The sequence below is a fragment of the Parambassis ranga genome, chromosome 14 (assembly GCF_900634625.1).
Source record: "Parambassis ranga chromosome 14, fParRan2.1, whole genome shotgun sequence".
NCBI lineage: Eukaryota > Metazoa > Chordata > Actinopteri > Ambassidae > Parambassis > Parambassis ranga.
The window spans coordinates 2995747-3022531 of NC_041034.1; the positions used below are offsets into that span (position 1 = coordinate 2995747).

The 26785-nt window shown below is 45.1% G+C and overlaps 1 protein-coding gene across 1 annotated transcript in view; it reads left to right on the plus strand.

Moving 5' to 3' along the window:
• The first annotated feature begins 796 nt into the window (after positions 1–796).
• The window catches only part of doc2b (double C2-like domains, beta), a 99491-nt gene continuing 73502 nt past the window's right edge, over positions 797–26785 (plus strand). Inside the window, exon 1 of the mRNA XM_028421415.1 lies at positions 797–1127. Coding sequence (XP_028277216.1) covers positions 797–1127 — 331 coding nt within the window. The remainder of the gene's footprint in view (positions 1128–26785) is intronic.

A 26785-nucleotide genomic window follows, 5' to 3' on the forward strand; every position in this document is an offset into this window, starting at 1 on the left:
AACAAAAAAGGGTTCCAACGTTCCTGTAATGATCACCTGAGTTCCTGCAATCAAAAGCCACTTCATCACAATTTTAATAACCCAACCGAAGGTCCTCAGGCAGCACTTTGACTTTCAAATCTGCTCTTTCTTCAGGAGATTTGCATGTGAATCAGTGTATCAGACCTATTTTCAGTACAAAAACATCCAGGAATCACAAAGCATCAATTCAAGGCGGGTTATCATAGCATGAGAGGTACGCACACACTCAAGGGCTCGCACACACAAGTCTGGCACGGCTCTGGATTCCCTCCCACTGACAGATGGATGGGGTTAATATCATAATTAAGCACCTCGGCCGACGGTTCCTGTTTACCGCTCGGTTGCTAGGCAGTGACATCAGCTGATCCCTCCCTCCTTCCTCTGTAATCCCTTCCCTCTCCCTCTCACACACACAGACACACACACTCTCTCTCCCTCTCAGATAGGCAGCGCAGACGTGGGCAGAGTGTGGGGGTATAGGAAGAGGAGAGAGCGGGCGGTTAGGTAGTAGAGTGTGTGAGGCTGTCAGACAGCATGGTCTGGGTCTGAGGAGCAACACGCAGCAGCAGCAGCAGCCTCCACAACTCCATGTAGACCAGTGTGGTGACATCCACAGATCACCTGGACCCCAGGAGCAGCACCCATCCAGGACAACACCTGCCTTTTTTGAGGAGGAGGTGGAGGAGGAGAAACGAAGGGGGCAGGTCTGTTTATATTCTTTTTTTTTTCTTTTGGTTTTTGGTTTTGGGAGTAGGCTCCGGGCTGGACCGCATGCATGACACAACGCAAAGGCGAGAAACCCACCATCAGCATCCAGGAGCACATGGCCATTGACGTGTGCCCCGGCCCCATCCAGCCCATCAAGCAGATCTCTGACTACTTCCCACGTTACCCGCGGGGCCTCCCCCCTGCCGTGCCCCACGTTGGGCCCCTGCGCTCTGCCCTTTCCACCTCTTCGGCTGCTGCCACCGCCACCGCCTCTGCTGAAAGTGACCGCCCCAATGAGGATAACCCGGACCGGGCTTGTGCCGGAGCCACCGCCTCCTTACAGGCCGTCAAGAGGGATGAGGAGCCTGATGTGGAGGGATACGACTCTGATGACTCCAGTGAGTGATTTCCCCTCCATCCTCCTGTGGTGTTGTCCAGCATGTCTACATGTGGCTTTCCCCTCTGCCTTTCTCTTATTACTGCATCTCCATTTTTTTTGACACCAGTTGCCAGGCATCCCTTCAGCCTGGTGGCTTTATCTGTCACCTTTTCTTCTCTCGGCTCCATCTCTTTCTGGCGGATGCGTGCGTGCGTGCATGCTCTGTGTGTGTGTGTGTGTGTGTGCTGCAGCGAACTCTTTGCCTCTCAGTCGACAGACAGCCAACTGTTGCTGCTGCAAAGAATACAGCTCCCCCCTTCCTCCTCCTCTTCCTCCTGTATGATTTTATTGGAGCAAATGACTGTGTGTCCATCACATCATGTGTATGTGTGCGTCTTTCATATTCCCCGTGTCCATGGGGTGCTCATTGTCGATCAGTCTCGCCGGGCTGAATGATTCATGGCTTCTTGGTGAAGCCTCAAATTAGTCGCAGTTTGTGCGCTCAGCGGAGTCTGACTGCATCTGTAAGCTCATCCACACACTAGTATGACTAGTGGCATAACGTGCAAGTTCCAGTTGTGTGACTGCCTGTCGGTGTGCTGTTGCTGTGTGTGTGTGTTTCCTAACAGGTTTGGATGATAATAGAAAAAAAGCACAGCTGTTGCACGTCACAGAGATGGAACCAGATTCCTGCATCCATGTTTTTTTTTTTTTTTGTTCACAGAATGAAGTCACTCTGAATAACACGTTGCTCTCGCAGCGCCTTCCTGCATGTTTGTATCAATCCTCACGAGTGTCCTCTGCACAAGAGACGGCTGACTGCAGGTTAATGTGTGACAGCAGTGCAGCTTCTGTAAGAGTTAATCCATGCAGAGCGGCATGCTGTGAGTGCGTGTGTGTGTGTGTTGGAGGGGTGCTTAGGCCGGCTCTAATCCAGAACTGGACAGGAGGACGAAGAGGAGGAGGAGGAGGAGGAGGAGGGTGGGGATGGGTGTGGGGGTGGATGGCAGAGAGCAGAGCAGGGCAGGTCGGGTCTGGCAGATGTTGCTCTCTGACCTCCACCAGGCGAAACCAGGATTTCGCTCAGCGATGCAGAGATACGTAGTTTTAATCTGTGACAGGAGCAGACAGAAGGACGTTCATGTAGCTGTTCAACAACACGGAGATTTAAATACGGATCATGTTTCTCGACTGTTTTAATGGCCCTCTTTAATCTTTATACATTCAACTAAATAATGAGCGTTTAAAGCACAATTAAGCCGACATTTAGAGGCCATGTTATGCAGGTTTTTGTGCAATAGTTCTTTTCAGTTACTGGTTAACATCTGGGCTGTTTTCAGCGCTTCTTGTCCGGTCGATTGGAGCTGAAAAGCCTCATCTATGTATTAATCAACTATGTTGCGCACCTTCATCATTTATAGACGTCCTTCATTGTTAAATAGCATGAACTACTCACTGCACGTGGACTCTTCACTCAGTGTGCAGGTGTGCACGAATATATCAACAACGGACTGATGGAATGGCGACGATTAACTGGAAACTGGAAAATGTAGCCGAAAAAAACCAACAACTGAAGGGCAAATTTGGCTGCTGGCGGTGGATTTACTAAAAAGTCTGTAAGACCCAGTAACAGCCGGCTTCTGTCCTTATTGTGAATCAGCACAGTCGATCGATCGCAGGTCAAACGCTCTCCAGTAGGCACAGGTTTATTTATCCGCTCCTCCTTTCTGCTATATTTGTCGCCTTTGTTGGCAACTTTTTTTGTGCCTTTTTTAATCTGCAGATTTCATCTGTCTTTGTTCCGCTTGGTTCTCCAATAATGAGTTAAATAAGATATTGATCAGTCACTGGGCTCACATGCTGCTTTCTGCTATCTATCATCTATTTTCTGATGTTTGTGATGTTGAATGTGACAACTCATTTCTACTCTAAGAGGACTGGATAAAGCAGAACATCACCCCAAACCCTCTGCTGTATATGACATTAACCCGTGCATGCCTTGAAACGACCGTTATTCCTCGAAAAGCTCTTCGTTCTTTAAGGTAACAGAGTGTAGCCCAGTTAGCAGTGACTGCTTTTATAAGCAGATACAGCTCTGCTCTCTGATGCATCTCTGACGGTTGAATCCAGGAGGGGACTCACATGTGTTCCTCCAGGTGTGTGGAGGTGTAAGCAGGGTTTAAACCTCTCTTCACACTCCTTGACTAAAGTGAGCACACAGGGAGGTGTTTGGTGGAGCAGTGGAATGCAGGCTGTCAGCTGGTGTTGCTGTTCAGCATTGATTTTTTTGGGGATGTTGTTGTGCCTTGGACTGTAGCCCCATAGATTATTATGTATGAGGCACAGTCAGACCTGCGGGACATCTGGATGGAGTGCATGTTTAGTTTTAACAGTATCATTTGGTGTTCCGCCATGTTTGCTGTTTGCAACAGGTGTTATGTTCCCCGGAAGGAGTCAGAGGAGGATTTAGGTGCACGTTTACAGTCATGTCAGTCGGGGATGGGTCGCACTGCAGGTTTATGCAAACGTCAAACCTCAGCTCCTCTCCATCCTCCCTGCTAATAAGGCAATTAGACAGAAACATCTGCCTGAGCATCATCTTAATGATTTTGCAATCACCTGAAGAGTCATCAGCGATGCAGGCTAATTACAATGTCAACTCCACTCCTCCACCCATCCAAAAAAAAAAAAAGCCAAACGAGGAAGAGATATAAAATGTTTACTGGATGAGTTATGAACATGTGAGTCATCTGTATGCATGTCACCAGCCTCAACTACTGTCTAATGAAGCTAGGCAGTAAAATATATAATTAAAAAAAATATGAATAACAAGTGGCTGTTTGGGACTGATGCAATGCCCCAAACAATCCCAAGCTGCTGCTGCTGCTGCCATGGGAGGTTGGAAGGAGAGACATAATAAAGCTCCTGCAGCAGCACACACAAGTCTGCTTTTACAAAATTAACCTTAGCTCTCTTAGCTTCCTTAACATCCTGCAGGACACGCCCCCAGTGAAGTCCGCTGGAGTCAGATATTGTCAAATTTACTGTCCAGGGAGCAGACATTGGAGAGAAAGATAATGTTGGGGTGATGACTGACTTTTTACTGCACTCCCCCCTGCCTCCTATCACCTGTGAGCCTTAGCTTCATGTCTGTCAGCACAAAACAAGGCGAGCCCTACGTCATCTGGAACTTTGAGCAATTAAAACTGAGATGCAGCTGCCTATAAACAGTCCATGGTATTATACAGAGAACATTAGAACATAGGGCTCACTGGCTCTTTAGGGTTTGTTCGGTTGGGCTTTTTGTTGGGTGTCACAGTGGAGAATGTTGGGTGAACTCCACTAACAGGCGCCTGTGCGTCTCAGTGAAGGGATTCTTCCTTTAAGATGCGCCGCTGCTATGATTTGCAGCTGAAAGACTCGCTGAATGGCAGCTGAAACCAAAGCTGTTTAATAAAAGCTGTATCCATAAAAGCTGGGAGCATCACATCAGCTTTGCAGACTGAATGACTTAAAAAATAATGAAACCGACTTTATGAACGCTCTCTCCTGCTTCCTCTCGGAGGGTTAGTAACATTTTATCACACTTTTTTTTTGTGAGGCTGGTCTGATCATTCTTGGACTCGTACATACATGAGTCACACACTGAAGTAAAGTAATTCCTCCCTCCTGGCGGCGCAGCGAGTGAGCCGCTGTGATCTGAATGGATAATGTCAGAAATTATTTTTCACAAACTTCCTGCAAAAGAAAGGAACTGTCTTCTTCCTGTTTGTGATTTTAAAAGAGCCATCGCTGCCCTAAATTGGCTCCACACGGTCCTCTGGGACTTGATCCAGTATCTGCATGCTTCCTCAGGGGGTGTGGGTGTAGGGAGGGTGGAGCGTGGTGTGGCAGCGTTCTCCCTCATGAACCAAATCACACAGGGACATCTCAATCCGTGCTAAGAACCTGCTGGCTAATCTGCATAGCAGCAACATTTCCTGATTCACTCTGACTCAACCTTGATTTTAATTGAAACGGAAAAGTGCATCACCCGCCAAGTGTCCCAGCTCCCCTGCAAAGTGGGGTAATCAGAACCATTGGACATCCGGATCTCTGCCACATTAATTAATGATCGTTTGTAGTGGGTGTCGAGGGCAGCGTCCCCGCCGGGTGCCCGGAGAAATGGCCGACCGTGACCCACATGACAGAGGAAGGCTCTTGTGTTTTTGAGAGATAAGCCTTGCAGCCATATGTGTTGACAGGGCGCCGGGGGTGGGCAGCGGCGTTGGGGGGAGTCAGCCGGTAATGCATGCACACACAGGTCTCCCCCGAGATGTCTCGCTCTGGCAGAACTGCTGTCTCCGCAGCACAGGAGTGGAGCTACAGCGTTTGCTTGTCAAGTGGTGAAGAGACACACAGAGCAGGAAAACAAAGAAACTGATCCGACAGCGGGGTCTGTGACGGTATGTTAGAGTCACCTGCAGTGAACACAGCGTGGGTTTAAACTTTAATATTTAGCATCATTTTTCTATCTGTTGTTATTCTGTGCAACAAGCCTTTTCAACCGCAACTAAAATACATTAATACACCTATTTGGCTAATAAGTAAACACAATGGAATCACTCCAATGTTTTTATATCTATAGAAAATATAAAGAAGAATGGGAGGGTATGGGACATCACCAGTGCGTTTGAGGAGGACTCATTTTGAACAAGTGGCAACCTCCAGGGCCAGTTCACCTCGCAGCCTCTAGGGGCTGCCTCCAAAAGTGAGTCTATCTTCATAGGCTTCCAAAATAAAATGGCCATGCAGAAATAAACATGTCTTGCTGCCTCACAGCATGAGCTTCCTGCTTCTGTGACTGCCCGCCTCCCTCAGATCCACTCATGCTCCACCTCTCCTCTCCTGTATTAGTATTAGGAGTTCGAAGCGTCTGTGATGAGCCTCCCACAGAGACTCAAACTAGCTCTTCAGAAATCTACGGGTGACGTCACAGACATGCTGTCTGTGGTTTTGCAACATGAAGGTTTTGTCATCGCCATCTTAGCAGCATCTGAGGTTTACCCAAGTACTTCCTAATCCAAATATGGGCAAAGAGGTGGAGCTAACGGGAGTTATGCATTTATTATACATATCTTTGAAGCCCTAATGTTTGGAGCATTGACAGTAAAAACTATGGACAGAGCTTCCGTGACGTCACCCGTTTGTTTCTGAAGAGCTGTTCTGAGGCTTGGTGGGAGGTTCCAGGACGTTGATGACCGCCGCAATGTTGGCAGCGTCACGTCTGCCAAAACTCCAAATATGGACAAAAAGGGGAGCACGAGCGGGGTTTAGGGGGACGGGCGATCGTGGAAGCAGGAAACTCACTTTGTGATACGTCAACTGTCTGTCACTCAAGCGGCAACGTCCATAATTATGCGTAATTTTAAGTCAGAATACCATTGAAACGAGTGAGTTGTAAAAAAATTCACCCCCCCTACAATTGACACTAGAAGAGAACCTATCATCTGAGACGAGAGTGGTTTTTTGTACCAGGCTGTAAACATGTTCTTTTCTGCTGTGAAGTCGGCCATTTTATCATGGGAGTCTATGGGAAATTACTCGCTTTTGGAGCCAGCCCCCAGCAGTTGCGGCGTGAATTACAAGTTTTGACACTTCTGCATGGGCTTCAACTTTGAGCCCAGCCATCTAGTGGCCATTTAAGGAACAGCACTTCATGTTAGCAGCTCCACGATGTAGGTTTAAAAATGTAACTACACCTTGGGTTACCACTATGAATATGCTGATGATCTGGTGGTAGTCTCTACTACTACACCCTCTGTGAACTCATCCAATGCTACATCACAGCATCAAATGTGTAGCAGAACGTCAAAGCACACGGGTGAGAGTCAGCTGTGGATCTGATGCGGCTGCGCTTTGCAAAAGTTGAGCAGTTCATCGGGGCCCGGCCGTGTCGTGCCTTCTACTTAATTAAAAGAATTTTAAATAGAGCAACCTGGGAGTGTAATGAGGCTAAAAACTCACATCATTTTCTGTCTAAGCCCACAGAACCTTTATTTAAGGAGTGTCCACAAAAACCCTCATAATACCAGGAAAAGAAGCAGCAGGTGTGAGACGGGAATAATTTCCCTTCATGATTCATCCCAATTTAAATTCAGGAAATGAGGATTACTCAAATATATTTTTGTCTTTTCTGAATCAGACAATGACAATATTAACATATTGTTTCAAGCCTTTTCTAGAGACGACGATTTGGGTGAGGAAGAATTCTCTAAAGAAGCTGCTACTGCGCCAACAGTTTAGCAGTAATGTGTAAATGCTTTTGGTGCCAGGCCAATGGGATAATCTCCTAAAAAAAAAGAAAAGAATAAAAGTCAGTGCACTCCTGTAAGGATAGAAGCAGAAAGGAAGGCCATCTGTTGCCTTTCCTCCCCGACCAGAAGCCATTTGCAGATCTTTGTTAAAACAGAGGGCGGCATCAATCCTCTCCAAAACGTCCCCCCGAGCCTCATAATGCTCGCTTCAACGTAAAGAGCGATCTCAGCGCTGCCGTGCACGCCACAGTAGAATCCTATTAAGAGTCTATCTGCAAGCTGTCGTGGCAGTAGTAATGACTCAGGGTAGTGTCCCGTGTTTTCCTGCGACTAACCCAGCACTAACAAAGCGGGCCAGATTGTCAGCCCTGGTCACATTATGGGTTGTTATTATTATTATTATTATTATTATTATTATTATTATTATTATTACTGGAGCTGTCTCTCCACAGGCGTGTTTTTTTTTAAGTTAGCAGCAGTTCTGCCTCATCAGATACAAAGTCTGCCTTCATCCCACTAAGCACATTATGTAATGATAATGCCAGCTATTACACAGATCCATTTGGCGTCTGGGGCGGCGGTGGGGAGAAATGTTGTTTAGCTTTAGTTTGTCACACTTTGCATGCACACGCTGAGTGGGCGTGTTAAAATATTGCTGCTGATAAGTGAGCTTTTAAAAGCTTCATGTTCAAATCCAGAGTAGTTCCAAAACGGAGTGCTTCAGCCAAAGACACTCACTCCATTTGCTTAAATTAAATCCTGGTGTCTGATCACTGCTCTGCCCACACAAAGCGATGAATCAAAACTTAACCACGGCCGCACTGAGTGGGCACTCTGTCCACGGATGTTAGATTTCTCCTTTGGTCTGAAGCATGTGTGCAGTTTAATGAGGCCACATCAGGCGTATCTAAGTATGAAGGTTCAAAGCTCTGAACTTATTATTTCTGACTGACACTCACAATTAACGGGAAAAGACACACAGAGTGCACTTAAGGATCTTGTGTAGCCATTAGAGTACAATATATAGCTATAGGCTGGGCTACGGGAATCACCATAGAAATTAGCATGCTAACCAGCTAGTCATACCCTTGTGTAATACAACAAAGACAGCAAAATGACCAGCAACATGGCCACCGTCAGTCAGAGGAAACTGTGAAGTGGAAACTAACAATTACCATATTTTCCGGACTATAGGTCGCACCGTCCAAAAAATGCGTCCATAATGGAGAAGATGCGTATGTAAATTACTACGTTTTTAGCGTTACATTGCCTCTTTTTTCGTAACTTAAGTGGTGCGGCTGCAGGTCTCTCAAGTCTCACGCATTGAGAGTGAGACACACGCATTTCAACAAGTCCTCACCTGGAGAAATGATTAGCTTCACAGCACAGAAACTCCTATGAACTATCCTATACATGAATAAAAGGCAGACTACTGTGCGCGCATATAGATGTCTGGAATTACCGACATATCGACCAATCAGAAAACAGAACTCCTTGTTGCCAGCTGAGGTCTGAGGCTCAGCTGCAAGCACCTATGCTCAGAATGCAAAGTGCGGACAAGCTGGAGGTGGAAGAGAACCGTCAGGAGAGGAACAGAACAGCTACCATGATATCTGTGATGGGACATCAGGACACAAGGCCAACACCCCTCCACGCCCCCGCCACCCCCACCTGCTCCCCTGGAAGTCACTGTGTAGTTCAAACACGGCTGTCAGTGTGAAAATAACAAACATGTGAAATTATATATTTTAATATACATCTCGCATACCCAGCCAAAGGATGAAAAAATGCGAAAAATCCAGAATCTGCTTAAATAAAGGCAGTTTGGGCTCCGCAGTGATCCTCATCACTGACGTGTGGAATTTTCCTACATTTATGTGTACATATATAAAAAACAGGAAGTAAAGCCTGACGGCTCTTGTCCCTCCATTTGTTGACTGTTATATACATACATTTACAATATAATACATTTAACAGCAAGAGAGGCAAATTCAGCTTAACTCTGGAGACAGGAAGTACGTACTATTGCATCCCATTAGCATAACACACAGTGTGTTACATTATTGTCTTGCTCTCTTCTCTTTTCTGTCCCCCAGTAGCCAAATGTAATCAGTATAATGAAGGAAATTATGCAGCATGTTTCTCACTATAACCCAGAGGCCTCCTCAGGAATTCAGTCCGCCGCTCCAAACTGAAGGTCTTCATAGATATCGACAGTTGCTGCTGTTTGATTTGAAGTCCTGCATTTTCTGATCATATGTGCTAATGACTTCACCACATGGCTGATTAATCCATTAGAAACCATTGATCTCTCTCTCTCTTTTGTTCCTGTGTTTTCTGGGAGGACTCCTAATTATATAACGGTGCTAAGGAAGCCCATGTGTAGCTGGAAGATGTTTTTCCTCTCCAGGGGCCCCATTTAGAAACTGCAGAGTATATTTGCAGTTAATTGGTTGCCACATTTTCTTTACCGTCATTCCAGCACTTGACCTCAAGTAACATCTAAACTTGTGTTCTTACTTGTAAGTACACTATTTTGTTGTTATTTTTGCCTCAGTGGACTGAAGGTATGACCACAGCAGCTTTTTCTAAATCAGACTCGCTGCACTCGGCGGGAGAAGTTGTCCATTCTTTCCTGAGAGCTGCTCTCGTTACTCCCTGAGAAGATGCTGAACTCGTGTTCTTTCAAAAGTTTCTTGTCTCCCACCTCCGTTGGATCGATAATAGGTCTCTGCCCTGCTTCTCTGGACGACTGGAAGTCTTTCAGTCTTTTCCTCCCCGTAGGAGGCAGATCTCAATGAGTTGTACAAGACAGACAGCGGTGTGTCTGGCCCTTTTGAGAGAGAGGAGAGCCGGCCTGGAAACGCTTGCTGAGCTGAGCTCACCTGGACTAACACCAGCCGGGCAGGGAGGATTTCCTCCTGTAGGTATATTGTTGTGTGGTTACTGTATTTTCTGCTAAAGTGGCTTTGATTTCCTTGGGGTGGCAGATGTCTGTCTTGCCAGATGGTCTCCAGGCCCTCCAGGATTTAAGATTACGTATGTAATCTTTAATCACATTGTACCAAAGATACAGAGAAAATATATGTTAATTTATTACAGGTTGATTAAATTAGGATCAAGAAAAAGAAGCAGGTGCTTTAGAGGACTACAAAAGTCCTAGAGAAGAGGCTCGTATGCTCATTAAGACTAAAGTGCTTTATCCCTTTTGGGTCTTTTTAAATGTCAAAGATATAATATTACTAGAAACAAAAACAAACCATGAAGGTCAGATTTCCATCCATCCACTAGAGCTGGAGTCAGTCAAAATAAGAGCCTTAGTTCTTATTTATTTAGCTGCTAAACTTTTTTTCACTGAACAAAGACAATAAACCTCACCATAGTACCTCTTGCCTTCTTAAGGTAACTCTGTGCTTGTTATCGTAGCATTGGTGGCCTTTTAATGAGCCTCTGCCAACAGTCCTGAGCGCGGCAGTCAAAAGCATAAGCAGTCCAGACGAGCTTGTACTCATTACTGCTGCCGGCGCTGGCTCATTTCAGGCTACAAGCTACCAAATGAGCGCTCAGATTTGTTATTGGTGTGGACAGCCTTATTTTATTTGCCATCTGCAGTGAGGGATACTTCCTAAACACAGCCAGGCTCTGCTGTTCCCTGATTACAGAGCATGTATGTGTCCTCCTCTGGTTTTATATATTATCACAGGTGGCTCAGGGGTCAAGAGGGCATCAATAGGTCAAGGACCCCCCTCTGCTGAGCTCATACTGTGAATGATTTTTTTTCAACAAACCTGTGAGACTGATAAGGGGGTGTGGGGGTTCTGTTAAAAACCCATCATTTTTATCGGACCATAAAATGAGCCATCTACAAAACAGCATAAATGACAGATTCAGTCTTCTGAAGCTACTTCAAGGCCGCCACAGGAATCCCCTGTGTCAGATCAGCCAGGTGTTACTGTGAGCTGTCGCTACAGGACCAGTCACCATGTAAAAGTACGAGTAAAGGAAGGTTGGATATGTCAGTGTTCACACTATTATGGAACAACCAACCTCAGAAACAATCTACACACCCTCAAGGGAAGCAAGCAGCTAATGCTTATATACCATCTGATGAATATAAAGTGGTATTATGCAAATTACTTCCTGCTTAGCTGCTAACTTCCAAACACAACTCTGGCACGTAATACATAAACATCACACAAACTCGCTGCAGTTTATTTATGTAATATTTTGTACTAAATGTCATGATGAGGAGCTGAATCGATAAACAACACACAAAAAACAACAGCCTACTGGTTTAAGGCTGAGGTCTTACATAAAAGCTGGTTACACTAAATTAACTGAAATGTGTGAATTACAAGACATCAATGACAACAAATAGAGCCCAGGTAGGAGCTCCAATTTAAAAAATACTCTCGATTTAAGATGGTGTGTGTGCTGGCATCGCCTGAGTCCACCTATTCCAAATATGGGCAGAAGGGGGTGGGGCCAAAGTGAAAGGCCAGTTGTGTTAGCAGGAAGTTTATTAAACCGACCGCACATACAGATGCCAGAAACAGGGAAATTCTCTGAAGATAAAACTTTATCACTGACGGGCTGAAGGCGCAGACTCAGTTTTGGAGCCAGCCATCAAGTGGCCATTTTTGGAACTGCAGTTTGCCTTGAACCTGCGCTCTAAACACTGGTTTAGCACTTCAGTAGTCTGTGGTTTAAAAAAAGTGTATCATGAAGCATACTAAGTCATCTGTGTTAGTGAATGGACTTTCCACCTTTTTCGTCTGCAATCTATTAGCATTGGTTCTCATCCTAGCAGGTGGAAATCTATGTGTTCCTGTAGAGAGCAGCAGCACACAAATCCCACACAGCGCTCCAAACAGTAATTCAGGAGGCTGCATCATCATCATCATCATCGCCACATTTCCAAGAAGCGCCGCTGTGATGTTCAAAGGTTCTTATCTTTGCTGTGTCGTCTACTCTTTGTGATTGTTTGTTAGTTTTTTATTCTTACTTCAAAAGCAGTTGCTGATTGTCGGAGCTTAGGAAGCCCTCAGATTAGCGATGGTTTTTTTTTCCAGGGTGAGGGGAAATGCGGCTTCACTCTGCGTCTTAATCATCAGAAAATAGTTCAGAAATGTAAAATAAAACATGCACGGCATGCACACTTGGCTGAGTGGAATGATTTTGCAGTTGCAAGTCTGATTACAGTGCAAACTCCCATTTTCTCTTATGTAAACCTCTTCATTCAGCAAAGTAGGATTAAGGGCTTGTGTAATATGGCGTATGTTTTAAACTGACACAGCCACAGGATTTCTGTTTTTCTACTGAGAGCCATTAGTGAATGAAATCTACACATACAGCTGCAAACCAGCCGCGTCAGCACAAATCAATATTTGTGTCAAGTACGGACTTTAAACCAGTGTATTCTCTCTGCTTACAGACCTCGGCAGAGTTTTTCAGATACTACTTTAAAATGGAGGTCTTTCATCCAGTCATGTAGCAGCACACAGCTCCTCTCATTACAGTGAGCTTCAGTGTGGGGTTAGATGAAGACCGCTTGCTGATGCAGTGAAAAGATCTCATATCAACCAGCTGACCTCACCTTCAAAGTGAATCAGTCGATTGTGAGAACACAAAGTTTGATGCTCAGGTGTTTGAATCATACATGAGGCCCCTCTCAGGGTCAAAATGTGCAATCCCTCACAACTATATCAGCTCTGATACTGTATAAATACTGTGGGTCTTTTTTTGGCTTTAAAGTTTAACCAACTTCTGAGCTTAGACTGTATATAGCAAAAATAATCTCACAGCCCCGTTCATACTGAAGAAAGTCAAATCCAGCTAGAGTAGGATTGAATCCAGATAAGCTGGATACGATCAGACCTATTTTCAAATCTAGTCTGTTTACACAAGGCTTTTGTACGTGACCCGGACACTGTCCCCATGACCCGGAAGTATGATGTCGCTAGCGGGATTCGCTAGCTGCATTTCCGTTCAGACCTGAGCCAGATGTAAGCCAATCTGACTAGATCCACCTCCAAGGCCCCGTTCACACTGGAGAAAGTCATTCCAGCTAGAGTAGGATTGAGCCCAGACAGCCTTTAAGCTGGATGCGTTCAGACCTATTTTCAAATCTGGCTAGCACACAGTTGTGTCCGCACTCAATCCAGCTTCATCCAGCGTGTTTGCTGTTCTCTAAACCACTAGGTGGCGCCTCGTAATATGGCTAATAATGTGGCTAGCCGGATTCGCTAGCCACATTTGCATTCACACCTGAGCCACATTTGAGCCAATCCTGCTAGATCCACCTCTCGAGGGTGGATCTAGCAGGCTTGAAATCAAACTGGATTCAGCCGGATTGGAGGTGTTCACACTCAGAAAAAAACACATCTGGATTGATCCGGATGCGGCCAAATCCTGCTTAAGCCACATTTTTTCCCCAGTGTGAACGGGGCCCAAGAGGTGGATTGAAATCAATCTGGATATATCTGGATTTGCGTTGTTCAGACTCAGAAAAAATCTATCCCCCTTGGGAACAGGGTCTGTATGGTTCCTCAGTGTGTAACCTCCCCATAAATCATATCTGCATTAGCACCACTGAATGTGGGTGAAACAGCGCTGCAGACAGTCACAGGTGATGACAGACGCCCTGCACGCTTTGATCAGCCTCACATTGGGCCAATATGAAGAAACTGTAAAACAAAATATTTAATATTTGTTTGCAGCTTGAGAGGAATTAGCAGTAACTTTTTAACAGGGAGCAGCAAAGGCTTACAGTTACGGATGAAGCCTTTAAAAATGTGACTAAATCAGATTAAAGGAAACTATGGGAGCTATGTTGTGCCGGACATAAAAGCAAAGGGACGGTGTGTAGTTATGTTTCAGCATCAGTAAACACAGCACAGAAAATTGCACTCTAATAGTCTGTTTAAAGATTCAGCATGCTTTACAGCACCATTTTACCATCTCTCATCAAGGTCAACAAACCCTCACCCTCTCCTCCATCTACGCTCTCACCCACCTACCCCCCGCCGCCTCTCCCTCAGCAAAGATTGCGGTTGCTCTGAAAAGCTCCATTTGTATAGATCTGAGTGCATTTGATCGCATCCTGCTGGCTCTAATGAGTCGGCAACACCTTGGTAAGCTGCCCCTTGATCCCTCCTGAGATGCATTTACACCCAACACCAAACAGGTAGCACGGCGCTGCTGTTTGACATTCACTCACGCTGGAGGAGAGAAGGCTTTAATGATGTAGAAAACGCTGAACGTTATTGTTACAAAACAACATCGCTGTGGGAAAACACAGATTAAAAGACTTCAGAGAGACAGACACACAGTCCACCTTCCCTCTGTATCATGGAGGCCAGGATGGAGACATGAAATTATTTTCTCCCTCCGTCTGAAGATTGTTTTGTTTATACTCTCTGTTCTCCAACCCGCCCTCTGTGACCTTTATGGTTTTTGTGAGCATTGGGTAAAAGACTCACACACAGCCAGCCAGGCTTCTGAAGGTGCAACCAAACCTGAGAATAAAGCTGCCTCACTCTGGGAGGCTCAGGTACATGTATGGTAACAGGCGGCGTGAAGCCTCCTACAGGCTGTATGACATTTCGAATCAAAGCAGACTCACATGGCAGCGGTGCACCGGGGCTCCTCTTTGTTTGATAAATGTTAGATTGATTGCCTGGAATAGTAACTGATTTTCATTCTATTTAATGCATATTTAATGGAAGGACATGCTGAGACATGTGCATTAAGATTTGTCTTGTGTCACAGATCATTTTATCTGATAGCCGCTGTTTGTTTTATTCCTTGAAATGCTCTTTACACCTTCACAACAACAACTAACATACAGGCTATCTGTAGGTGCTGTAGTTCTGTTAGCGGTACATATGCTAACATGCTACCTTCAAATACCTGTTATGACTGTAGCCTGGTTTCTCTCTGGATGTCAGGCACGTCTTTTCCCTTCTACTTCTAATATGTGACTTTAACCTCGAGCACATTTTTGCACATTAGAGGATTTTCTTATGTGATACTTCAAAATGCAGATACAAACAGCTGATGACTGTGTTTACACCTTTTTTCAGATTAATGACTTGACTGGGGTTCAGGCAATACATCATTAATCAAACACACACACACACACTCAAAGAAATAAGGACAGGATGAGACGTACAAACCAATGAAACACTGTCATTACCAGTGGTGGAAAGTAACTAAGTATTTGTACTTCTTTACTGTACTTAGTAATTTAGTAATTTTTATGTATAGTAAAAATAATAGTGCATACTTTATACTTTTACTCCATTACATGTTGCAGCTGTTACCTGTACTTTCTACTCTACCACTACATTTCTACAGTGTCTGTAATTCCTTGTTCCATGTGATGAACACAGTGCTGGACTGATGTGAGGTCAGACTCTGCATGGAGGTGGTGTCACGCTGCCAGCTGTGTTTCTATAATGAGCCTCAGTCATGATGCCGGTGCTCTGGCTCACTGGTGCTCTGGCTCAGTGAGCCAGAGCACCAGTGAGCCAGAGCACCGGCATCTACATCTACATCTACAGCAGGAACACTGACACAGTAAACACGCTGAATGCCTGTTTGTTATCAGCAGCCTCTCTGTTCACTTGATGCCCACAGCCTGCCTCATGACACACAGACCTGTCCATAGCTGCTTCTGGACTGAACATGGACATTAACTACACATGCTCCATTTTCATTTGAGATGATTTCTTTGATTATTTTAACCTGTTCAGATCCTTTGCAATGGAAATCAATCATATATATTCAGTGTGTGAGTACTTTTACTTTGAATACTTTAAGTACATTTAAAAGTACTTAAGACTTTTACTTAAGTAGGATTGTTGATGTAGCACTTCTACTTTTACTTGAGTATATATTTTACTGGTTATTTGCACTTTTACTTAAGTACCAAGCTTCAGTACTTCCTCCACCACTGGTCATTACTTTTTAAGTTTGCAGTGGGAATAAAACCTGACAACAAATCAATAAACAAAAATAGGACTTAAAATAATCTTAGCCGAGGTGTAAAGGTCGGTCAAACAGCGGCACACAAGCAGAGCTAACAGCTGGTGCATTATTCTATGGCAGCAGTTCCCATCCAAGGACAATGAACTCTTTCTGTTGTTATAGTACAGCATTGATTTATAACACTAACTTTCATTTGTTAAAATATGTCACATAAGAACATGAGGAAACCACCTGTTAGCAGTAGCCCACCATCAATGAAACATGGCGGTGAGGACTGGTAGGAAACATGTTACATGCTGTGATGACAGATCAATTTGATATGTATAGAGTCTTTTATAATAAAGGTGCTTCACTCTCTGACCCTGAGCAAACACTTAAGGCAACAGTGGCAGGAAGAACTCCACCTTGAGCTCGTATTCATCCTTAGAATCGGGTGTTAGCATGGCGCTATTCAGAGTTTGCTGTGCAGTCAGTGTGTGAGGTGTGTGGGAATCATTGGATATAACTGAGGCGCTCTATCTGCTCTGGCTTTAATGTAGTTACACTAAACCTGCAGTGTCGTCCAACATCCCTTATTTAGTCGCGTGTTTCCCGGATGAGCACAGATCTATGAGTATTAAATCTACACCGACTCGTCTGGTAAAGAAGTTTTTCATGTCTTTAAATGAAATCAGATATCGCAGCAGCTGCTGATGCACACTGGAGGATTCCAGTCAGAAGCTGGTGTTCTCTACTGTACAGTGACTTCTTTCTGCATAATTCTGGTTTAGCTGAAACTACAGAACAGACATATGACCTGTCCAGATTCCATCAAAATCAAAAAATGTGGTCATCATCTCTGCTCCAACTGCTCATCTCTGCTTCAATCTGGAGACTCCCACACAGGGCCGGGGAGTGTGTGTGTGAGAGAGTGTGTGTGTGGACTGTCCGAGCGGCCCTGCCTCGCTCTCAAAAAGATGGAAATCTATTTTACTGCTGCTCAGATGTGGTACAGTGTTTTCATCAGAGGGGTGGTGGTGCAGCGATGAAAAACCCTCCCAAACGTTCATTAGTGTCGTCAAATAAAAACCTAATAAAGCCTCATTTTCACTGATAAGTTCCAAACATTTATCACCGCTAATATTGAGATTTATTGACGATACATTTGTTTCTGAACCAGAGCTGCTGGCGACTGGTACAGCTGAACACGGAGGGAATGTGGTGTAACTCGGAGAACAAATACTATCTTCTAACATCAAGGCAGTCTCTTCAATCAGAGACATGAAAAGCCTGAATGAGCGTTTCACGGCGTGCAGCTGACTGGCCGTGCTTGAATGCACTTCATGATGAAGCCCGGCCTCTAAACGCTCTCGCAGGCTCCGCGTGTCTTATGCTGCTGCATTGTCTTTTGGCTTTTCAGTGCAAGCTCGTTTATTTTTCTTTTTTTTTTTTTTTTTTTTAAATCAATGAAGGCTCTATCTCACAGCTGGTGTTTTCTGTCATTACTGCTGCGCAGTTTATGTTTGATATGGCCCTGCATGGGTGCGTGGATATTCCAAGCTGAAACTACACATTCTTCTATCGACACCCATTCGCTGGGTTTCAGAGACAGGGGACGTTATCAGGCTGAGGAAGAGGAGTAACAGGAGGATGAAGGAACGCGGCGAGGTTGAGGGGCGGACACAAACATCGCCTCAGGCATCAGGATGCCCTCTGAGTTTGACCCCAGCTCTGGACACAGATCATTTTAAGTGTCTGATGTTTAAAGGTCTGCGCGGCTCACAGAATCACAGGCAGATGCTACCTGCTGTTTACTTCCACCTCCGTCCAGACTCATCTCTATGAAGAATCCGTTATAAAAACTCCTCTTCTGTCCTGTACTTCCTCTTTCCCTCCCTCCAACTTCCTGTCATCACTCTTTTCCCCGCCTCTGGCCACGCCCTGATTGGCCCACATTCACACGGAGACGTGGCGACGGCCTCTCGGGCCCCACCACCAAATAAGTGAGTGTCTTGCCCAAAGACACAACTGGGCAATGGCCGAATGTATGTGTGTTCTCCTCAGTGGAAGTCCTTTTAATTTGGGTTTTTGGATTTTCTGGATTCCTCCTGCATCTCTCAGTGAGTCAATAAGCTCCACTTTTATTATTCAACTTTAAATTCTCATTATAAATCCACTGGACAAATTAAATTAGTTGATCGACTAACAAATAGAGGAGAAAATTAAAGAGCCAACGGCATTAGGGATGCAGTTTGTTTCTCTCCTTAGTCATCTCCTTTACCAGCATAGCGGGTAATAGAGCATGGTTTCTTAAAATACTGATACCGGCTTCTGGTGCTAGCTGCCACATTTCCTGTTCTTTATAGTTACAGGCGGCTAAAGTTACACAACTATCTCTAGGGCTTCAATGCTAACATCCTAACAAGTGCTTGCTGTGTTTTGCTTTATAGTTTTGTATAATAAACTGCAAAATTAACCCAATAATGGCATCCAGTTGAAAATATAGTTCTCCTCGTTTGTCATCACTTTCTCTGTATTTTTTTGAATATTGGTTGGTGGTCCCTCCCTTTCGGCTGAGATGCCAAGATGGCGGCCGTTCAGTCTTAGAATCAGCAGCATGGCTGGAGAGATTCTTCTGCAGCGCACTACAGTACGATTGACTTTCTGCTTTTACATAATTTATCCTGAGCTATACAGCCAGAAGGTCTGAAGCTACCTGAATCGATGTCATGCACTCTGGACGTTTGATTGGCTCGTGGCTCTACACGCTGCGCTGAAGGTCAAGCAAGGTCCGACCCCGCGGACCTTATTCTGAATCCTGTGTTTCTATAGATACTGATACTGATGTCATCCAGTAATGACACTGCTGTGGGGGTTAAGGTTTAGGAGGTGATTGGATTGTCACTGTGGGTTGTGATTTATCTGTTTGTAAACACACCACCTTCATCCTTCATGTTCCTTCTCCTGACTTCCTCTTCCTCCACCTGTCACTGTCTCCTTTCACTCGCTGGCAGCACAAAAATGTAAATGTGTTGTTTCTTCTCTTTAAGTCTTCTTTCTGCAGTCTATAACACAGACTTCTGAATAGGTGACACATTTTTGAGTTGCCGGATGTGAACTGTGATTTGTAATTTGCTGCTTTGGCAGCTTCTAAGCGTTTGCCTCAGGGCGAGCAGCTCAGAGTACAACAAAGCACAGGCACAGCCTCTGCTCACTGCCTTTATATTAAGTCTCCTCATTCATTTTTGTCAGTTTTTACGGCGGCAATGATGCATACCGAGAACACAAAGGGAAAAAAAGACGCGTTTGGCCACCAGCAGACCTGAACATCTAACAGCTGTATCCAAAATGGAGCGTGTTCCTGGCTGTGGAAATTTTGTTGATGTGAAGAAAAGTCTTCACCGCTGGGGGTGGCTAAACTTGAATGGAGTGTGTGTGTGTGTGTGTGTGTGTGTTAGGAAGCTGAAGTGTCCTGCAGGAAGTTACATTTACGTCAGCAGAGAGTGTTTACATCAGCCAGAGCACATCGCCGTTTTTATGTTCACACAGTGAGGTACAACTGTCATGTTATTCTTCTATTTTTATTTTATATCTATATTCATATCTCTTTATTTTCCAGCATCTGTTGCCATGGCGACTCATTGTATCAGGACTCAGAGAGGTTAGAACTGGTTTAAATCAGTCAAAAGCGGAAACTTTTCCCATCCATCCACTTACTGAACCTGCTCATCCTCCACAACCTAAAGCTAACACACACACAGACACTCTCACTCGCACCTACAGTCAGTTCACATCCTGTTCAGACTCTGTGTAATCAGAGTGGGATTCAGCCCGTATCCTGCTCTAGACAGAACGGGACACAATCTGGCTAAGGTCTGAACCATTGACAGTAAAAACTATGGACAGAGCTTCTGTGACGTTCCGATTGTTTCTGTCACATCCGCCAAAACTCCAAATACGGACAAAGAGGGGGAGCACGAGTGGAGTTGAGGAGGTCCGGTGATCATGGAAGCAGGAAACTCGCGCTGTGATACGGCATCCGCCTGTCACTCAAAGCGGCAATGCTCATAATTATGCATAATTTTAAAATCAGAATATAATTGAGTGAGTTATAAAAAAATTCACCCCCCGTACAACTGACACTAGAAGAGAACTTTCATTTGAGACCAGAATGATTCTTTGTACCAGGCTGTAAACATGTTCATTTCTGCTGTGAAGTCGGACATTTTAACATGAGAGTCTATGGGAAATGACTCGCTTCTGGAGCCAGCCCCCAGAGGCTGCAGCGTGAACTACAAGTTTTGACACTTCCGCATGGGCTTCAAGTCTGAGCCCCGGAGGTTGTTGCTTGGTCTGAACACAAATGTTGCTAACAACGTCATACATCTGTGTTCATGGGGGCAGTAACCGGGCTGCGTTCAAAAGCCGCGTGTCAACATCCGTCAAACTATGAAAGCTTTGCCGGGACAGTAAAGACGCCGCTGTGTGTTGTTTATACACCAGCCTATGACATCACGTTGTGCATGTCTACAGCAGCAGCAGCTGGTGGTGGTGCCCGCTCTGTCCACATGTTGAGGCCACTGCTGCTCTCTGTGTTGTCAGAGATGGTATCTTGTGGCGGATGGTGTCTGCTCGGTGCAGATTCAATAAGGTGTGGCAGTGACGGCTCCATCTTCACTGTCCTCTCATTCAAACAGCGCACGGCTCCCACAAACCCTCCAAAGGGATCCAGAGGATGAGAGCAATTAAGAGGTTACCCCCCTTCCTGTCTGTCTCTCATTTGTTGAAAGAATAATCTTCTCTTCCTCAGATCCCCACCTCGCCCCCACCCACCGCCTGATTTCTCACTTTCCAGAAGATGAATTGTTCCATTAATTGGATTTGAAATGCTGAAAACGCTAATGAGCCGCTGCATACATTTTTGTTGCACACGCTCATATTTCATGAGCTAAAGCACTTTTTGCATTTAGACTGGTCATTTTCAATTAATCCCCGGGCTCCTTACGCCCAGACTTTCAGAGAGAATAGGAGAATGTGTTTTGCTTTTCTTCCTCACTGTCCACTCGCAGCCTTCCTCTTTGCCAATAAAACAGGGCCCTCCCATGGCTTCATTTATTACAAGCAAGCATTAGTACTCATGAGTCATGTCCACACACCCTTTCACCCCACCTCCTCCTGTCACAGCATAGGGCTTATATTCAGGGATCATCTGCTTCATAGTGATGCACACACACCCTGCTGAAAAATGTTGCATCCGTAAAAAACAGCACTCAGCTTCCACATGTCACACGTGAGGAGGGACAGAGACGGTGTATCTATGGTGAAGGTGTGTGGAGCCCAGCAGCAGCGCTCAGCAGGCGTCTTCCTGCTGGCATGTACGGCTCAGTATCTGACCGCAGCCTCCTGCTGCCCAGCATAATGTAACCCGTCTGTCTGCTCCTCGCTGCACACCCAACACTCACACACGCTTTGTCCCCGATTCTTTGTTCCGAAAAAAAAAAAACAGACCCACATTCACACACACACACACACACACACTTTCTTAAACCTATAGTTAAAGGCAGTGAACTGCCTTCAGCATTCATTCTAGTGGTTGGTATAGCAACAGGTTTACAAAGTGTTTAACGTGCATTCAGATCTGAGGCTTCTAGAAACCGTGCTCAGCAGCTACACTTGTGTCACAGTCTAATTCATCCTGTATGATGCTAATTGATACTTAATGAACGATTGGGCAGCAGTGGCTCAGTGGTATAGTGGCCCCAGGTGGTATAACAGTGGTATAGCAGGGTTGTCCAATAACTGGAAGGTTGGTGGTTCGATCCCTAGTCACTGTTGTGTGTCCTTGGGCAAGGCACTTTACCCGCATAGCCTCCAGTGTACTCACTGGTGTATGGCGCTCTTTGCTGGGCTGCCTTAAGCAATTTCCCCATTGTGGGACTAATAAAGGTTTCTTAATTGTTAATTAATTAAACATGTGACGTCATACGTATGAGCTGCTACCTGTTAACCCTTTTGTTTTAACATTAAAAAAAGTAAACACAAACTTAGAAGGATCACACTGCAGTTATATAAAAACGTCATATAATGGTATGTCTTATTTAAAAAAATGTTTTCCGATGACATGTTTGACGCTCCGAGTGTCTTCTAACCAGATAATAGAACCAGATACTGTGTTGTGATGTTATTTATGGAAAACTTCATGTCTTAAAATTCACTTCTGTGAAGCTGGACATTTTAACGTGTGGGGAGTGAGTTGTTTTTTTGAGCCAGCCCTCAAGTGGCTGTTTGGGGAACTGCAGTTTTTTTTGGCAGATGCGTGTTATTTTGGAGGTCATTTACATTTTTCAAGTTTAGCTGTAGCTTAATGTGAGGCTGCAGAGACACAAAAAAAGGCTCCAACAAATGTCATTTGTGTCTCAGCTGCCTCACATGAAGCTAATTTAATGCTAAATGTGGCTTATTTTTCTCCTTAGAGTTGGAGAATCTTACTCTAACATGGGACAGGCTTTAAGAGATGATTATGTTGCTTTCCTTGCTTCAAAATACTCGCCTTTGCCGTGTTCTGCATATAGACGCTTTCCTAGCAGGATGTTGCGGTGATGACTAAGCATACAGGAATAACATGGTGGTTCATAGTGTAGCCTGAGGGTCACATGTTCACGGTGAACCCATCAATATTTCAGTCAAAGCAAAAGGATTCTTTAGGATTCATCACAGGAAGTCTCAAATGTCGCGACATTCAGCCCAAGAGCTGTCAGTCAGTCTGGACCAAAGAGCATCATTCTTCGGCATATTCTGGTTTCTACATGCTGAGAGCAAGATTTAAATAGTTAACTTGAAGACTTCTCCAAAGGAAGCCATCAGCGATGGTACATCGATGTGTCTGAGCACCCTCAATTCTGTTACAATCAGGTGTCAAGCTGTGACCTGAGCAGCAATTCACCGTCAGCCTGAGGACTCGGCGTGGACTGATGTTGTGTTGGCGCTGCAGTGATTGTTCAGCTGCTGAAAGGCCAGAAAGCTCTTTTTAACCCCTACATCATCTGCTGTGCTGAATCAACCGGTGACAACTTATTATGTTGTAAGATTTCAGGTCGTATCAGGTAACAGAGTGAAGAAGAGGAAGAAGAGGAAGCTGCTGGAGGGCACTGTGTCCACCAGCTGCAGCACACTGTGTGTGTGTGAGACGGTCACTGACAGTGTGAGGTGTGTGTGTGTGTGTGTGTGTGATCACAGCCAGGTCCGACATGTCGACACAAAAACATAAAACATGCACACAGCTATAAGATAAATGATGACAGGGCTACATGTCCCATCAGGCGGATGCTGATGAAGGTGGATCCTCCACAGCTGCGACTTCTACCTTTACAGAGGTGGTGCCTTCACTGTGCGCCACCTTTAGACCGACGTCCGTGCAGAGCTCAACGTTTTTGATAATATAATTTGGGGCGCGCGAAAACAAATGGACGGAGGATGCGTGCGGGTGTCAGGCTGAGGAAGACAGAGAGGCACAACTGATCACTGATCGCACAACACTATGACATGCATGTAAAAATATGCTGCTGTGGGATTTATGTTGTTTATACATAGATATTCAAGGTAATTTAATAGCGCTCAGACCATCAGTGGTACCACACTTAATCCATTGTTGTGCAAGTGGTGACATTAGCAAGCAAGCTAAGTTTAGCCAGCTAGCTGTATGTAACTCCTAGAGAACGCATGCTACCTAATTTAGCAGCCAGATTAGCACTGTCCTGCTACAGTGGGTAGCTCGTCAGTCAGGTTGATTTGCACACTGGGGTCAGAGGTCAGTAAAAGTAAATTGTCACATATAAAGCAGCCATCCTTACTGACAGTGTTGGTGCCGTGGTCTCGATTTGAAAATGAAAATGCTTGGATTTTTCCTGCAGCTCGCCTGCTGTCGTCCGTTTACTGAGCTCAGATGAAAGCAGCGCTGGTGGATGTTGAGGCGGCGGTGGTGTGCATGATTGGAGGGCACAGGGAGCAGCGTTTCTGCAAGGGGGGAAATGCCGCGAGCATGAGCATGCAAACACAAACAGAGGGACGGGAGGCAGATTTTCTTTTCAGATTGCAGCAGCACTGACTAAGTGACGTCCAATCATGCACTGTGAAAACAGGGGGGTCAAGGGCCAATCAGATGATCAAAGGGAAAGGCACTTGTATGCTCTAATTTGTCCTTTATGTCACACTGCAGTGCGGCGTGCAACAGATGAAAAGCCTCTGTTTTTATAACGGCGGCCTTGAGCAGGAAGCGCAGAGAAAAGATGATGTTTAGCCTCGCTATTCGCTCACTGGGCTCGTGTCATTGTTCAGGCAGGAGTCACTGACGCAGACGATGCTTCTGGTTAAAGCTGCGAGGGCAAAAGTGAAACCTTTATTTATGTTCTTTCACAGCTTTTACTGTAATAACTGAAGCAATGAATGAGATTTTAATCTTAAGAAGTATTTCACTGATCAACAAGATGAGCTTATTTATCCCGATGATGACGGCAGCGGCTGCGTGGAGGATAATCACACCACATCTTTATATTATTATAAATGACTTTTGTTGTTTTTGGTGCATCAGTGCGTCGTATTTTCTTCAAAGTGAAGCGGAGATTTGTCCAATTATCTGCAGCCAAAGTTAGACGGGCGAGGGCCAATCAAATAATCAGCCTGAAGAACACTTGTGCGCTTTAATTTTGCCCGAGCGTCACACCTGAGGGCTGCCAAAGCTCCTCTGAAGGAGCAATTTCACATTTTATAACCGCGGCCTTGAGACACACACAGCCGTCCCCCCATCTGATGTGTTCTTCGCAAAGCGTTGAGGAGTGATAGAGGGTCGTGATGGGGCTGACGGTGTAAGTCAGATGTAGTCGTTTCATCATCATTTCTGACTAATACGTCATTTATATATATTTACAGCTTTACAGCTTGTTTTTGTGGGTCTGACCCCCCACCACCACCACCACCACCACCACCACCACCACCACCACCACCACCAGGGCACGAAACTGTTTTGACCTCGACCCCGTGTTTCCATCATTTGATCACAGCGCACTGATTAATTTATAATACATACTATGTCACCGTCATGTGCGCCATCTGTCCTTTAATGGACAAACCTGTGGACTCACAGCTAACTGCTGCAGCTTTAGATCATATAATGAGCACCACGTGCTTCCTGTTTCACAGACATGCTTTGTCTTGGTCACCAGTGTGCATCACTTCGCATCTGAAGGTGGAGATATGAGGTTGCTGCTGATCCTTTGATCATCTCATCCTCACTGAGTGTCTGTATATACATCACAGCTTCTTATACAGTCTGTAGTTATTTATAAAGGTCACTGAAGGATTACATAAACAACAATAAAACGACTTTTTATTGAATTTACATCTGTACAGTACTGTATGTGCTGACCGTACAGTGAGTCTCCACAGGGGGACAGACCTCCTTCCTTCAGTTAATATTAAAATGTATTCCAATAGTTCATTATGCTGATTATCACCGTGCCTTCGCATGTCTCTAAAAAAAAGCCACTTACACAATCAGAATCAGACGGATCAGGGCGGCATATGGACCCACGTCGGAGCTTTGATATCACAGAGTCTTTAACTCAGAGGGAACAGTACACGATCTTACTGCTTTATATATGCAGGTGTATATATATTCACCTTCTTGTCAGTAATTCCAAACTGTGAGGCTAAAATTGGGCTTTTTTTTTGGTATGAGTGACACATGAAGAATTCTGTCGCCTTATTCTGATCAGGCCAGAAAAAAACACTTTTTTTTCCCCTTCCATCTTGTTGAAAAATGGAGATTATGGAGTAAATAACAGGCTTGTAACAATGAGTCACTAAACTCTGATGTTGTTGAACCTGCTGTAAAAATTCTCCATATTGGAGGCAGCAGCAGTGAAGCATAACAGTGCTACACACACTGTAATCATAGTAACACTGGGAGGCCTCTTCATCGCGCTGAAGCGGTGAGAAACAGTCGCCTTTTTGTGTAGCAGAGGAGGGTCGGGCGCTGAAAGTGTTTCCTGTGTGAGACGGCGAGCTCTCTGAACCGGTCTCATGAGGCCAGACACACGTTTTACCTTCCACTCGCTAAATGAGCCACCAAAGACACATCCGCCGCTAACATCCATTTGCAGCTAATTAGCAGACAGTTAACAGTGCAGCACACTTCCCCCTGGCTTGTGTGGGGTACAGCTAGCAGCGCGGGTGCTAATCGACCATGTGACAGCAGACATTTTGACAGGTGGGTGAGGGGAAACCCACAGGTGTGTCTAATAACGCTGATAAATGGCTGCACTCGCTCCATTTAGGTCCACAAATTACAGGCTCCTCGGCGACTCCGCTGTCATTCTGCGTACACTGAGGCAGCTCTGATAGGTGTTCTACATGC